Here is a 16,742-nt window from a genome sequence, read left to right as displayed (position 1 = left end):
ACGGTAGCCACCCGTGGCGAATTTATTATTAAGAGACCCAGACTGAGAATGCGACTGCACAAAGCAAATCAAATACATAAGCAGGGGGATCTGCACCTGGACGGATGCCCAGACGATTGGCAGGCGTTTATTAGCCCCAGCGAAATTAGAAACAAACAAAATACAGTGGTCTCTGGCTAAGAGTTAATTAATTATTAAAAAGTAGTATAACTATAAACCAAAATAGAACACTGGTCCCAATTTTTAAAAGGTATTTAAATAGCTCATCAGACTGGATATTTATTTTTATGTCATTGCGATATGCAGTTTCAGAATAACCATAATCCCATAAATATATAGCACTCAAATAAATATAAAACGCTCATGGTCATCTAAAAGTAATAAGAACAGCTTGATTGCTTTGCATAGTATTTACTAATTGCAATGGTAATCTGGATTAACAAGTTTTGAAAAGACATATAAAATATAATATGTGGGTTTTAATTAAATATGTGATAATTTATTAATTTTTTATTAAGCTGCCTGTCATAAATGCTAGCCAAATCTAAACTAAGAATCGTAACCCACTGTATTTGAATATTATCCGAGTGAATAGAAGATCAAACAATGTGTTGCTCTAAGAGGATGAAAGGGGATTATATCAGTGTGTATCTACCACGAGCGGTCGTAAAATTCATTTGGCTGTCTAAGCCCAAATCAAATGCTCAGATGCATATCAAAATAATCTAGGCAAATGAAATGAAATGAAATGACAACAAAGTTGGGCACGGGAAAAGGCATAAAATATGTGCGTACAACACCCCAGAAAGGAGATGGAGAAAGGGGAACCCATAAAATTGACAGCTGATCTTTTTCTCTCCCTTTTTTCCATGTTTTTGGGTATCCACTCTTCAAACAAGGGGTGCCCGGACTGTGGTTCTCTGTATTCTCTTCGTATTATTTGTTCGTTTTCCAATCTTTTTGGCTCGGTTCTACCTGCTCAGGGTCATAAAAAATTAAGAAAAACATGCACAACTCCAGAGAGAAGCGGAGAAACGTCGCATATTTTAAGCCGATGGAATCTCCTTGGGCTGGTCAGGAGACCCGAGATCCCGAGATCCCGATCCCAGACACACTTGGCATAGAACCAGAGTCCCGAACAACAAAACGCAATTAGAAAACGAATTTCAATTGAAATCGGGTGGGGGATGGTCGAAGCGGAGGGTAACCAACAGGATATGCCCAGAGATTTGTAATATGAGCGCTGCATACTTATGAGACCATGATCATGCCGATGATAATGGCACTACTATGATGATGGCCATGTCCGCCGATCCACTGGCCGATAAGCGACAAGTCTGAGTCGCAGTGAAAGCTTCGGGGAAAATCTCCCAGAGAATCGCAACTTAAACTATAAATGGCCAAAAGCCAATTCCCAAGATAAATGGTAATAAAGGAAACCGATCGAATGGTAAATACTCCTCTTTTACGATGCAATGATTAAATAAATACTATTTTTATTGAGTTGAACTGGTAAGCTCACTCGTTTTAGTTTAAAATAAGGACGCAGTTGGTTTTACAGCCCAGAGGATCATGATAGGGCAAAAACCTGGTTTGTATTTATTTAATAGTATTCGCTAAAAGCCCTTTTCATATGGGTTTTTTATAGCTTCCTTTAGTAGTATTAGGTCTCTACAAGAACAAACAAGTTGTAAATAAAATTAAAACTTATAAAACTATTATTTATGATGTTTTTGCTACAAATACCATATCTATAAATACTTTTTATACAAAAACAAACTAACACGTTCACCTTTTATCAGCACAGTATTTTTATCTTTATCATAAAGGCACTTATCTTTGTCATACTAACATGATGTGATAATAAACATTTAAAAATTGAGTAGTTGTTATCAAAAATTATATTGTTTTGGACCTTTTCCTCTATATAGGGAGATTAGGGTCTTAAGAAAATGAACTGTCATTTTCGTATTTTTAGTAGAATTCGCAAGCAAGTTTTTTGTTTGTCAATCCTTTAAATGTAAAGTTACTTAAAAAGTCTTTAGTAGACTATAATGATAAGATCATATATATTTTTAGGAGAGTTCCTGTATAAGAGGTAAAGAGAGATACCAAATTGAAATTCCTCCCAACCAATATACCCCAATAGATACCCGGACAATTGTTTTTCCCCTGATTTCAAAGTGCACGAGAGAAAAAAGCAAAGAAATGTTATATTAATATTTACCATGAGCCTTCTTCTTTCTGGATTTCGGCGCCATGTCTGATGGCTACAACAACAGCAACAGCAACAACAACGACGTGGGCCAGAGGCGCAGCAGCAGCAGCAACAACAATGCTGATGATTTTTATACGGCGGCGGCTGCAATGCAACTTAGTCGTTCTTGGGCTGTTTTTGTTGGCCTTCCTCTCTATATAGAGGACGGGGATCGGTATCGGGATCCCGGGTGTTTTGGGGCCAGTTTCCCCCTCAAGTCCCCTCTTTTCCGGGGCTGTGCAGCAAAACAATAAACGCGAGGCAGGCAACAAAAGCAAAACAAAAGCACCAGGAGAACTGGATTCGTTGTATCTCGCGCTCGCTGTCTTTGGCTGGGTTTTCTGGAGTCGGTGTCGGGGTCTTCGAAGACTTGGGTTTGTTTATAGGCAGGCAGGCGGCGGTCAAGCCGGCGACACCATGGAGCCCGCGAAGAAGAAGCAGAGAGGCGAAATTATGGGTTTCGCCAAAAACAAAAAGAAAAGAAAAACTCGATCCTGCTCCTTTTGCCAGGTCTTCTCTTTTCCGATTTGCTTTAGCTTGGTGTGAGCGCGTGATCACGTTGATTATAATTATATACGAAAGGTGGCAATACAAATCAGGTGAAACTCAATCCCCAGTTAAGGCATATCCTGTGTTTAGTCGTTTTTATTTATGTTTACACTGTTTGGTTTGTTGGCACTGTCACTTGTTTAATTCATAGATATATGAGGGCTATTATTTATTTGAATCTTTTAATATTTATAAAGCCTTTTTAGCACTTTTATGTTTGGTTTTTAGTTAACAAAATATCTGTATAGCCACCGGGGTTTTTAATTTCTTGTAAAAACTCAAAAATATTTGTTTTTCTTAGAGACACAAAAAGAAATTCGACGAATTCTGGGATTGTATCTCAAAATATGGTTTGTTTTAACAATCCGGTGGATACGTCACGACTCGCGGAGAACGTATCGACGAATGTGCAACAGTTGAAAACGCCGCTGCTAGTAGACCCGAAAAAGAGAGCGGAGAGAGTGGGCTGCTCTCCCGGAGAGAGTAAAAACGCGTGAGTTTGTGGCTATGAAGCGTTTAAAACCGCTTGGTTCCCTCATTTTCAAGCGTTTAAAAACGCGCGAGAGCTAGAGATACTTTTTGTATTCTCTCCGCTCTCTCTTTCCCTTAACATTTGTTCTTGTTTTGTTCTCACTTGAATTTCAAGTTTTTTTCATCCAAAGGTGTGTGCGTGTGTATCTTGATCTTTGAGTTAGCATCGTTGTTGTTGCTATTATTGTTGTTGTTGTTCGTGCTCGTATTTCTTTAGCTGCTTATTATAACTGACATATCTAGATGGGGAGTACATAGAGGGGGAAATATCGGGAGAATCGGAATCGCCTGCATAATTGCAGGGCCCTTTTGCATGCATGCATACATATGAGCTCGGAAATAATAACAGTTTTGGTCGAATTTGTTAGCGGGCAAACGTGTGATTAACAGCAACACCATTGCCAACTAATAGCACACCGCCTCCTGTTCTCCCGAGCGCATCCATTAGATATCCGTAGTATTCACCGAGATACAAAGATACCAATTGCATCCCCGCAATATCAGTTTTCCAGCCTCTGCGCACTCATTAGTCACACAGTAGTCCGCGGCTAATTATGGCCTAGACTCTGAGGTTTCCATTCTTCTACCTGTAAAAATCAGCAGCGCTTAGCACTTCGGCTTTCTTCAGGTAACTCCTGGCATTAAAAACGCATTTGAACCACCGGACAACCTCTGTGATCCGTGCATAACTTGCTCATTTATGGACCGCCATAACACCCAGCAGAATCAATGCCCCCGAACTTTAGCATCCACCTCTGTCTGTTTCCAAGCTTAACCATTTTTGAAAACTTGTCACTTAAAAAAACCTGAATATTTTAGCGAAAATAATTACGATGATTGTATCTTTCAGTATTTTTGTGTACTATACCAGGCTTTCTTTATAAAAATAAAATATTTAAGGTTTTGTTACTAATATCATGTGAGTTTCATTGATTGTTTTTTACATAAATTTATTTATCTGTAAATAAAAATTTCTCTTCGTGCATTTCCACTCGAAACCCAGTGGTGATCTTTCGTTTATTATCACGCCCGCGGCCATAATTCATTTCGATCTGGTTCGGGGTCTGCTCTGCTTTTGTCTAGTCAAAATCTCTGGATGATGCCCCCAGCTCCAGCTCCATCTACAGCTCCCTAAATGCCCGGATTGCGGATGAGGCTGGGCTGCTGCTGCTGCCTCCGAGGTGTGATTTCTCAAGTGTAGGAGTCATGCGGTGCACAGCCAGACGCTGAGAGGGTGCTCCAGAGACAGAGAATCGGTGGAAGGGAGAAGGCAGATGGGGGAAAAGAGTAGGAGACTTCCAAAGGGACTGGATCCAAATGGCCAGAGGGCAACTGTTCGTGTACCCCTTTCAAGAGGAGCCAAGAAATCAAGTTGGATCTGGGGATGCCATCAATTGAGTTTAATGGGTAGCAGCATACCATTTATATTTAATTCGTCAGAGGAATTAACAGAGTTTAATATATCTTTTTATAGTTGTATATTTTGGGTAAAATATGTATCAAGATAAGTGTTGTCTAATATAAATAAACGCTATACTGATTTATTTTCTGCTTTAGAGATAAGAAAAATAAAATCGTAAGTATAAGCACATATCAACTACAAAGTAAATAAGCATTGTTTCCACAATTTTTAGAACTCATAAACATCTTTTGGATCCCAAGAGCTTGAGTAATAGATTCTTAAAAAAGCAGGTTCCTCCGAATTAAAGCAAAACCACTTGATAACCTCCAAGGAACAACCGATTTTCGTGAAAAAATATGTAGTAAATAAAAACAAATGATAATATTTGTATACACTAAAAACATCGCTAAAAATTATTGCAAATTTCGGGCTTAATGTACAACTTGCTGATTCTTAAATTCCACAAAGCTACGCCTACTTTAAAATCATTATCTTTTTACTGGTACGCCACGCTTGAGAAATTGACAGTTTGAAGTAAACTGGAATGTGCAGAGTCCATGACTTTTGTGGATCGCAATTGATTAGAGTCAGAACTCCGAAATTTTCTCTAGCGCAAAATTTCTGAGCGATCCGTGTTAATTTGCGCAATAGGGAACGCGAGGATTTGCTGCATTGCCCAATTAGCACCTGTGCTAAAACGTCTTTGGTCGAGACTTGGATTTGTTCGTTCCATTAGCACTGCACTGTACTCTTTAATTTGTTTGCCCTAACGTTTGAGTGGAAAATGCGGGGGCCAAAGGTTGATTCTGGCCCGCGCATACATTTATTTTATTTTGGACTCTATACAATGGAAAAGCCATGTTGGATTTTTGAGTATTTCGTGTGAAAAAGTGGAGGTGGACGGGGAAAACACTATTCAATCTATACAATAAACACAAAACGGGGCCCGACACTCCCAGGAAAAAGGCCAGACAAACTGGCGGGCCGAATGTATCTGTATCTGTAACGAATCTGACTGTATCTTTGGGATTATTGTTAGAACTGAGCATTAGATACACAAAGATGGAGAGTGGAAACCCTCGGGTCACTGCAACATGGCCAACAGATGTGCGCAACAGGCTCCCAATCAACGAAATCACCAGAAATCAGGCAAAACACAAAGGTCTCGGGAAAGGTCCAAGATGTCACTTGGAGTGTGGCTGGGCCCTAAATCAAAGTCAGGCCATGCTACCCGATTGTTCTCAGTCCCTTTCTTGTTTCTTTCTTTTGGCCGGTAGCACTGTCCAGGCATCTCATGGATATACCAGTCTGTGTTGTATCTGTATCTCTGCAGCATGGAAATTTTCGTATTGTACCAGAAATTTGTGTCAACGTGGGCGACACTTTATTGTATGTGCCCGTGTTGTTGGGTGTGTGTAAAAATAAACCAAAGACATTTTATGTTGTCAGCAACATGTGGAAAAATGCTCGGAATTCGTTCCATTCTTGCACACTTTTGCAATGAATTAAAATCTGATAGATACACACACACGAAAAGCCGAAAAGCAGATCAGCCTGGCAGCCTTCATTAACACCACCACATAATCTCCTCTTCATCAAAAACTAAAGTGCAATTAACCAGACACCAACTCAATTTCGATTCTATCTCAGGCTCGCTTCGGTTCTTTTTTTACTCCTCTCTGCTGCACTTCACGGTTCCAAGGTGAGGTGTTAAAGTTTTATGGAATTTCAACAGCGATAAATTATAATTACACGCAGTGCTGGGCATAAATCTACCCACTCACACATACACACCGGGTTAAGAAGCACACAGATACTCCTCTGCCACGTCAAACATACTTTGTAAACGTATTAAGTATTCCCCCTTATTAACACCTTAAGAGGGTGACTGCAGCCCAACGGCTCTATAAATAAGTTTTGGAACCAAACTTTATTGCAATCGGAAAACTAAAGGGAAGGTCTTCCCCAAACAGAATCAAACTGGAATCTAACGAAAATCGTATGCGGCATTTGGCGAGAGTCGCTCACCGTCCTCGATAGTATAGTGGTTAGTATCCCCGCCTGTCACGCGGGAGACCGGGGTTCAATTCCCCGTCGGGGAGATGTTGAGAAACATTTTTTTTTTGCCGCCAATAATTTTGTTGTTCTGGCTTTATTCTGTTTGCCGTTTTCATCCTTAAAAGAGTTTGTTCGTCTACAATATTGATTGTGGTTATTGAAGGCGCATGCTGGTGATTGGTTAGCTAATTCAATAAAGTAAATTTGAAAACATTAGAATTGTCTACATATTGGATGCTTTATCCTTCTGTTTAAAAAAAGAGAACGAACTATTTAGTTATCCGATTATAATGCTTGCGCTAAAATATTTTATACGTTTGGTTAATCCAGCTAAGTTAGTTTAGTTTAATAAAACAAATAAATAAACGAAAAAAAATGTTTTACACATCTCTCCCCGACGGGGAATTGAACCCCGGTCTCCCGCGTGACAGGCGGGGATACTAACCACTATACTATCGAGGATGTTGACCCAAGCTTGGCAAATTCAAAATATGATTGTGCGGACTGTGATCTTTGTAAAAGAGTTCTAATCTTATTTTTGGACTTTCCTCAATTTTTGTATGAGATGAGATTATGAAACCTAAGGGAAAACTAGATTACAGTTTTTATAAAATGAAGTGTGTTGTGAAGATGTGATAGTATTTTCTATTACTTTTTCATGCTAATCTTGTATATGTTTTCCACCATTTTTCTTACAACTGACAAACACCATTTAACAGATTTGTTTGTAAGAAACTGAAAGTATAATATTTCTATATTGTTTACGAATGTTTAAAAAAATAAGCAAGGCATACATATATTTATTCCAAGTTAAGACCAATGCATTAAGAAGAATTTACTTAATTGTTTGAAAATCTAAGCACCAATCCTAATTCAAAAACTTTCAAGTTTACGCTAAAATATTTTATACGTCAGCCTTACCAAATTTATTAAAACATTAGAAAATGAAAATAAAAAAAAATGTTCTCACATCTCTCCCCGACGGGGAATTGAACCCCGGTCTCCCGCGTGACAGGCGGGGATACTAACCACTATACTATCGAGGATGTTGAACTACGCTCGCCAAACACGAAATATGGCTTTGCTGGTCATCTTTATAACAGTGTTCTGCGATCTTTTGTTATTTTTGGACTATCTAATCTTAAATGTTTATGAGACGATGGTATATTACCTGATAGACGAATGTGATGGTTTTTTATATGCGAAAAATGAACTTTACTTTACTTCTCTCACAGAAACGCTATATGAAGTAATTCTAGAGTTTACTCTTTTCCCAGACTTACCATTTTCCATGGCTTTGCTCTTCTCGTTGTCGGCGTCTTCAAATCCCTCTAATCCTGGTACAGATCCCATTTCCATGCCGCTCAAAGCCGCGGCGGCTATAGCTTCGACATCTGGGTGAACATTCGCATTGAATTCACCTACAAGGCAAAGAGAAAACAGGCAATACGAAATATAAGTAAATTGAAAAACTGTGTAACTAATTTGTAAACAAAAAAAAGGGAGAGCGGGTGGCAGTCTTGGCACTTCAGTTGCTCTTCTGTGGCGCCAGGCAAATGTCAATTAATAATTTAACAACAACAATTGCGCGTTTGTCGGGCGCCTGAAATACGAGATCTTAATTGAAAATAGAAATTCAGAGAGGCAGAGGCAGCTTGCCTGGTGAAGAAACCGAGGGGTATGAGTAAATAAAAAATAAAGGGGATAATGGACAACTCTCTTCCTGCCCGCAAAGCGGATGAGCGTGGGCCCAGTGGATTGCTAAACGTGTGTCATAAACTTGGTCAAAAGGCCGCAGAATTTAGAGCCTTCGCAGACGGCGATCAGAACCAGTTGCCAAGTAGTCAGGAGAAGAGGCATCTTTAAGATACTGTTTGACAGCTCGCCGAGATTACGTTTAGTTCTGTCGTCTGCACGCCACAGTCTTCTGAGGATGACGTTGACTTCTTGCAAAGCCCACGCGAAACCCTGACTTGAAAACCCCAAGAGAGATCCCCCTGTCTATAAGGTGAGGTGCTAAAACCCCACTGGGCAACTTTCAGAGGAGATCAGCGGAAGTGTCTCAGACGCTAGCTCAGCGGATGGGGGTATGCCTCCAGAGGTGATTTTTCTCCCCTCTCGTTGTGCCAAAATTAATGAGCAAACTGCATACGTAATTTGGTAAACAAAAAGTGGTTCCCGCTCATAGGGGGCTTATCAAAACATTAGTTATTATTTATGATGCGTCTCATTTCGAGAGCAGGAAAAATATATGTGTGCCACTCGACGGCCAATTGAAATGGCACGCTCGTGTTGGGTGGGCGAGGAAAGTCGCGATGGCGATTTCATTCCGAATCTGTCAAAACGCGATACGATGAATTATGCGAGTGCAGGTCCGATAAAAAGCTGCCATTGATGGAAGTCATCGGGAAATTCCGAAAGCGGGCAGAGGATTATCTTAATTACAACCACAGAAAAACCGTAAATTAATGGAACTCAATATAAATTAAGTGTAACATGAATATAGTTGTACATTATGATACTTCTTACAACACCTTTATGTTAATAAGTGAAATTAAACCGTCCGTTTGGAATCAATAAGTAAGAAGTCATAAGAATGTTTAATGAAATGAAAAATATTTAATCTAAGCACCTCCATTATAGTACTATTTATAACCAATATAACCAATTCTTAAGCTTAAAAGTACTCACTAATGATTGATCTTTATATGGTAATTGTAGTTAATATCCAATATAACTAATTCCTCAGCTTAAAACTGCTCTCCAATGATTGATCCAAATACGGTAATGTATCTATGGTAACGCCATTAAGACCCATATTGGTTTTGGAATAATTTTCAGTGCAACCACGAACCGAAACACTGATAAAACCCAAACACGACCCATGTGGCTCGACTATCGCTAATTGATTGAGTGCCTTGCACTTGTCGACTCCATTTCGCAGACCAAACTACGTAATTCCCCCGACGCGTCTAATATTTTCGCCACTTTAGTGTTGTGCCTAACACTCTTTGGCAGTTACATAAGCCATCTATCAAAGATTGCAAATTGCTGGGTGGAAAACTTGCGGCTCTTGTGTTCGACACATTTCCAAGAACCCCAACAACCAAAACAAAAAACAAAACATAAACGTGACAATCCATGTGGGTGCAGCCAAAGAACCAAATGGGTTAGGGGAAAAGGTAAGGTGCTAGCAACTGATTTCGTATGGGCAGAACATGGCGACAATAACCAAACCCCGGCCACAAATTGGAGCACGTGCAAATTGGCTATCAATCAATATGCATACGGGTAGGACGATATGTACTATGATGATATAGTTCGCATCGCTTCAAAAGATTCGCAATTACGTAGAAATAAAAGCAAATGCCGACTGCATTGCAAATGAATTGAATGACTGCCAGCCAATCGGCGAATCTGTTAAGCCCTTATGACACTAGGCTAAAAAAGGAGTAAGAATTAGTAAAAATAGTTAGAAATAATTTAAATACAGCCATGAACTGCATTGTAGGAAACGCAATTATGTATTTTCAAAAACAGTTTAATTAAGAATCCTATTTGAAATATTTGTAATCAGTATAAAAGAACTGAAAAAAGTGTGACCATATTCGGCTTTTTGTTTGGCAATATATAGCAAATAGTTAAACTAACGTTTATAAGTCATACAAAAACTACAGAGATTCAACAAAAAATGTTCTTTATTTAAAGTTTTTTAAATTATTTAAATTTTTCAGTGTCATGAACGCTTTTTTTAGATGGTCAGTGAGAGAAAATCAATTGGGTGTGGTCTGGGTCTGGGTAACTGGGCTTTCCAGGGGTTCGGTCGCTCAATGAACTTTGCTTAGCTGTTTGCTATTTTTCTATAAACATTTCAAGTGGTACATTTGCCGCAAAAACGGCCTGCAAAATCGCCTCTCGAGTTGCAGTTATGGTAGCCCAAACAAAAACATGGCCAACATTGTTGCCTTAGATAAGAAAACTTGGCTGGCGAGAGGGAAAACACACAATGAATAATGAATGGCAGGCAGGCGAATGTTCGCCAGATAAACCCACAATGAATGTGTGGGTTCGGGTTCATATTTTCATATTCATATTAAGTGACTGATTGATTGATGGCCCCGGCAAGTTGGAGGTTTACTTTCAGTTTGTCGTTAGGTAAGTCACACGTTTTATTTTTTTCTTTCCAAATCGCTCATGGTTGGGATGTCAACTTCGAGATTGATGGCAGAACTGGGAAGAAAACCCCAAAGCTATCATACTGGTGAAATCAAAAGTGTTGTGATAGAGGAGTTTCGATTGCAGACTTGAGTAATTAGCAAAGTGGCGGTGATTGTGCAAAGACTATTCATTCGCCCTAAATTCAAAACTCTATTTTCGGAGCTTTAAAAATGTATATGTAGCTACACATTGGAATGAATGAAAATAGCTTGTATCGCAGACATTAATTATAGTAAAATTGTAAATTGTGAAACATAAAAAAATCTGTCTCAAAATTAGTGATCTCCTCTCCAACCCCAATCCCCTAGCCCATTAGAGAATTTGGCCAGCAGAGACTTTCGAAACTGGGTCGTCGCCGCAGAGTGCGCCCGCACTCTAGTAGCAATTAAAAAATTAAAATATGCTTTCTGCTGAACAGAATTTAGCAAAGTTGCATTGGCCACTCAAAAATAGATCAAAGTGAAATTTATGTTACAGATTTTAGTTTTTTCGGGGGAAGCCAGGCAGGCCGGGGGGAACTGCGGATGCGAGAGTGGGACGACAGGGCCAAAAATAAATTCCCGATGCAGCCATTTGGAGTTGGATTCTGTCCATCAACGCGCCGAGTCCATGCTAAATGAGCTGCACCCCCCGCCAGTCCGATGCAGCGGCGTGTGAACATTAGTCAAAAATGCGTAAATGAAATCAATTAAAATTACGCATAGCACACGAGACGCATTCGGAATGGAAATCGCTGTGTGTTTACACATTCTGCCTACGCGCTCTGCATGGCCTAATGAAGGCACGTCTCCATACCATACCATCCCATACCATCCCATACAATCCGATCCCAATCCCAGGGGAATGGGTGTGGAATGGGTAAGGGTAGAGTTGAACCCGAGTGCAATCGGTAATGGCCAAGGCAAGAGGAAGAGCGCAGAACCAGGGGATCACTGAGTGCCACTTCAATTTGTTTACAACAAGTTGGCCCGCTGATTGCAGCTGGGCCTCATCTTTTCCACACTCCGAAAAATCCATTTCTGACCATCTTTTTATGGAATTTGAAATTTAAATTAAATTAAAAGAACCCGATAATATCAAAATATTTTGATTGGATATAAAATCTTTATCACCAAACTTTGAAGTATATGCAAAACACTCTTTTAAAGAGTACGTTTCAGATTCAATATCTTCAATCTTAAATTCATAGTTTGTTACAAAACAAATATTTTTTAAACGGAACCAGTGTTAAAAAATATTTTAAGGTTCTTTATTGATATCTTTTGTTCTTTCTTACTTATATTTCCCATTCATGTCTTTAATTATTTTTCCCAGTGCACTATTTTCTGCTTAATCATATCGTTTCGTTTTGCTTTGCTCCTCAAACGCGCATCACACAATGCAGCTTTAATTTTCTTTGGGGCCATATCAGATCAGGCAGACCAGAACCGATCCGATCCAAGATCCCAGATCCCAGATGAGAAATGAAAACTCATCGTATAATAGCACTGTCAATGGGCCCCCAGGTGTTGGCTGAAAGTGGAGATCTTCACTTCAATTTGGGCATAAATGCAGCATAATGATCTCGCCGGCAAAGAATAGCCACAAATTGCTGGAATCACATCAATTTGTCTGCAGCAACACCATATTCCATGGCACCTCAGGAATCCCTACGAAAGTTTTTGTTTTCAGAAAGAACTTAACTCATTTCAAGTTTCTAGGATATGCGCTAATGAAGCTGGCAAGTGATTGGTTGATGGATAACCATATTTGTATTATTCTTTCCAAATGATCTTGATGAGGGAGAAGAAAGGTCTAAATTTATTGACTTTTTTGGTCTGATTATAAAAATTTGGGCTGTCTTATGCTTATTTCTAGAAAGAATTCGGAAATACCTAACCCAGTTTCCATGTTTATAGAATTTTAATTGATTGTAAAGCATGAAAAGCATTCGCTTAAAATATTTACTTCGCGAACTTTTTCAAAAACGAGCTATGATATATAGCTTTTGAATATCGACTCTGCAGTTAACTGGCCTCTTTTGTTATTATTTATGGCTTCATGCCTCGATGTTTGTTTGCTATTTCAGCCAAATGTGCAACTCGCTGGCCCCCCAGAGTTCCTATAGGAATCTATAGAGGCAGTCATGCATTTATGATGATTATTTATATAATCAAATGTGCACGCATGTATTTTCCAAATATTTTTCTTACTGGCTGAAGCCAAAAACGCAGCACAGTCTTCAACTTTTGACTGACGTTTGATTTGTAATTGAAAAAGGCAGCCGCATAATTTCTGGCTCTTTATGATTTCAGCTTTTCCGAATGACAGCATTTTGGGTGGTCCCACATAAATATATATATATTTTTCTTTTTTTTCAGTCTATGACGTTCGCAGAGTTTTGCGCAGATCTCGATTTCAAAGACCTAGAGTCGGCGAACGATTCCGTAGACCAGCGAAAAAGAATTCTCCACTCGCAATTGAAGATTTCCTGTTTCGGCTGGGGGCAACCTCATGATCATGATGCTCATTATGAGAAGATTCTATAGAAAGCACTTAAATTGAATAATGTCACCCGAAAGCGCTGAAATTGATGCAGCCGCGCTGAGACGGCAATTTCGTTGGATGACTTAGGAGTGGGGATTCTGAAGGGGATGGGTATTCTTATGGGGATGAGGAGACGGATTGGATGGATGGGAAGACGGATGCTCGCTCGGCCGCTCACTTGATCATGATGATATGTCAGCAGCCACGTTGGCATGTAATTCAATACGGGCCGTCGAGACCGACTGATAAATGCCAAAGTGTGAAGAGGCGCATTTCGGATAAATGTATTGTCTACAATTTCAGCAGCAACCAAGAAACCGCAGAGCCAGGAGCCCAAAAGCAGAAAGTATGTGCGATAAGGTATGCCACAAGTGATGAGCGTGAGTCGTGATAACCGACAGGAAATGGTGTTCTATTAAATTAATTTATAATAGTTCCCAAAAAAAATACTCAAATAATCATTTTTATGGCCTGAGCTTAGTAATAACAGTTAGGTCTGGATTTAAAATCTTTCCAACATTAATTTTAAATATAGTATATATAGTTTTAAGTACATAATATATAACGTATATATAACAGATCTTTCTAAGTACAATTCCCTTGAAAGTACCACGGTCCCTTGGAACTTTTATCACGCTCTCATCTTCATCATAATCACAAAGAGCCAGCGACAAACCCAAAAATACAACAGACATTGGAGCTACAGATAGAGATGCCGATGCCCAATGATAAAGAAAGACAGCGACGATCTCAATCTCGAAGAGTCGACGGATCTCTGGCGACCAGTGAAAAGGGTCTTCATATATATGAAGTGCTCCTCTGGCATGGCAAACACCGAAATAAAAGCAGGGATCTCTGCAAGGGGTCGGGCAGTTTATGCTTTTTTAGTATTCTTTAGTTTCCTCAAGTATCTGTATCTACATATATTTATGCTGTTCGTATTTGGGGAACCTTCGAAACGAATGTCCAAAATGAGTGGAAAGAGTGGTTTGTTGGCGGTTGAGGACGAGACGACAGCCGCATTTGGAAACAGACAACGCAAATCAAATTGTAAAAGTGTTAAAGGCTGACACATTCAAGTGTTTGACGCGTCCCCACCAAAATGTGAGTTTGTATGGGTTGGTATCTGTGTGTACCTGCCAGTGTGTGAGTAGTATCACTTTCAAAGAACGTCTGCCAGTCAAGGGCCAAAAAGGCAGAAGCGAACATTCGCCGACAGCTGCACGAGAGCTTTTAAAGATCTTAAGATCTTCTAAGTTCAGAAATAATCCGCATGTGACTAAACCTAAACCGAAAATCTAAATGAGCAGCAAGGAATTAAAAATAGTTTATACGAGAAATTCTTAATCTTTTCCAATCCCAGAAATAAGCAAATACATTTGTATAGTTTGGTATTACCTGATATTTTAATTTTCCTATTATAAGAACTCAATATTCATTTCAACTAGCCTGTTCCAATATTATTTATGCCTTGAATATTGAATAAATTTCATAAATAATGTCAAATTCCTCTTGGTAAATTAAAAAACATGCATTTAAAGTAGCAGACACTGGTTAAATTAGATATTGTCAGCTTCAAAAAGCATCTACATAAATTACCAGAAGCTCTGCCAGCCAGACCAATTCGAGAATAATGATCGTTAAAAGGCCGGACAATAAATATTTTGTGAACAAATGTTGCGTGAATGTTATTCCACACCAGACTCCTCCTACGCCAACGCTTAAAATTCGCATAAAATGCAAATTCAGTGGAATGACATATTCTTAATTAGCTCACAAATTTGTTAATAGCAAAGCTAAATCAATAAATATATCTACTCAACGCGCCTCCCACGCGATCTTTCGAGCTGAAAATGTTAATTGTTGGGGCAAACAGAACAATGGGCATGACTTTTACCATCGCAGCCAATGGCCTCGAGGAATGCGCCGAAACCACCGAAAAAACCCCAAAGAAATCAAGGAAAATAAAAGCACAAAAGGTTGGACCTAAAAAGTAGAACAAGATCGATCGACGACTCTCGATTCGATTTCGTTTGATAAGACAACGAAGTGCTTTTTTCTGGTTGGCTTACTATTGTTCGAAGCCACAACCTCACCGAAATTCAAAATTTGAACTCGCTTGTTGTGATCAAAATGTTTTATGACTGCCACACGTGGTTTTAAAGGAACCGTAGCAATAACTCTGGCTCTGACTAATTTGCATTCGATGCGGAAACTGAAAAACTGCTGGTCATTGTCATTGCTGAGTCAAAAATAATCACAATCTCTGCTATGATGCTAAGAATTTAGAAGGAAGAATGAGAACATAGCTTTTATTTGTTGTTTTATTTTTCAGTTTACTAGCTGAGATTCTAAATAAACAAATAACAATGTTCCATATTTAATCAGTTCACCAAATGTGGCAGCTTTCGGTTTTCCGTTGACATCCAAAAGCAGTATCAAAGTCATCGTTATTATTAACAATCTGTAGCAATCGTAGTGGGTGGTCATCGTGATCAATTAATATTCCGGAACTTCTTTTAGAGCAGGAAAACTGCGCCAAGTTGAGAAAGAAAATTTGTTCCTGGCTAAAAGCGCCCAACTGTATGTCATTCCGATTTCTAGTGTTTTGGGAGGAGTACGTGGAAAAGGCCAGCCTAAGACCTTCAATATCCGCCATACGCTCGTCGATAAAATCCGTCTTAGGGCGGTTCATGCAATCTAATCCGTTCTGGAATTTCGACGAGTTCAGAATTCCCTTACCTATTTCCTGGTAGTTTCCGTTGACGTCGAACACTATATTACTGCCAATAGCGTGCATCAACTCATGGGCTAGCGCAAATCCCATTAGGCTGTACTTGAACACATCCTGGCTATCATACATAAAGAACGGTTCCTGTAGGAGCGCATATGGCATTACGATAAAGTTCCTGTCAGCCACATAGTATGCGCTAGTCGGTCCTTCAACATCTCTGATCGGTTCAGGTATGTCCAAATCTTTTTCGGAACTCGAACCTGGAAGCAACAGTTGATCCATTTTGTTTCGTATGTGAATTTCCAGAATCTTGAGTTGAACACGACCGTAGTCCAATTCGACCGAGGGAAAATCCAAATTCTCAAAGTACCGAGTGGCGAAACTTCGATGATCGAGATCCTTGGGAACATTACCAATATTAAGAACAACATCTTGAACCTTCTCGATGACCACTCATTTCTGTTCTT

The 16,742-nt window shown here is 39.4% G+C and overlaps 1 protein-coding gene and 3 non-coding genes across 5 annotated transcripts in view; 1 reads left to right on the top strand and 3 right to left on the bottom strand.

The window, feature by feature from the left end:
* The window catches only part of tkv (serine/threonine receptor kinase thickveins), a 59,777-nt gene that overhangs the window by 15,487 nt on the left and 27,548 nt on the right, over positions 1-16,742 (bottom strand). The window contains exon 2 of one of the 2 annotated variants that reach the window (XM_017081133.4): positions 8,081-8,218. In XM_017081133.4, coding sequence (XP_016936622.1) covers positions 8,081-8,218 — 138 coding nt within the window. Of the gene's footprint in view, positions 1-2,227; positions 3,213-8,080; positions 8,219-16,742 lie in introns of those variants that run through there. The other variant, XM_017081140.4, reaches the window with a different exon arrangement.
* On the top strand, positions 6,770-6,841 carry TRNAD-GUC (transfer RNA aspartic acid (anticodon GUC)). The gene has a single exon. It is a non-coding gene; the product is annotated as a tRNA-Asp (tRNA).
* On the bottom strand, positions 7,188-7,259 carry TRNAD-GUC (transfer RNA aspartic acid (anticodon GUC)). The gene has a single exon. It is a non-coding gene; the product is annotated as a tRNA-Asp (tRNA).
* TRNAD-GUC (transfer RNA aspartic acid (anticodon GUC)) lies at positions 7,772-7,843 on the bottom strand. The gene has a single exon. It is a non-coding gene; the product is annotated as a tRNA-Asp (tRNA).

The sequence above is a fragment of the Drosophila suzukii genome, chromosome 2L (genome assembly GCF_043229965.1).
Source record: "Drosophila suzukii chromosome 2L, CBGP_Dsuzu_IsoJpt1.0, whole genome shotgun sequence".
NCBI classification, from domain to species: Eukaryota; Metazoa; Arthropoda; class Insecta; order Diptera; family Drosophilidae; genus Drosophila; species Drosophila suzukii.
Note: the sequence above shows the minus strand (reverse complement) of the source record. Positions and strands in the feature narration are given on the sequence as shown.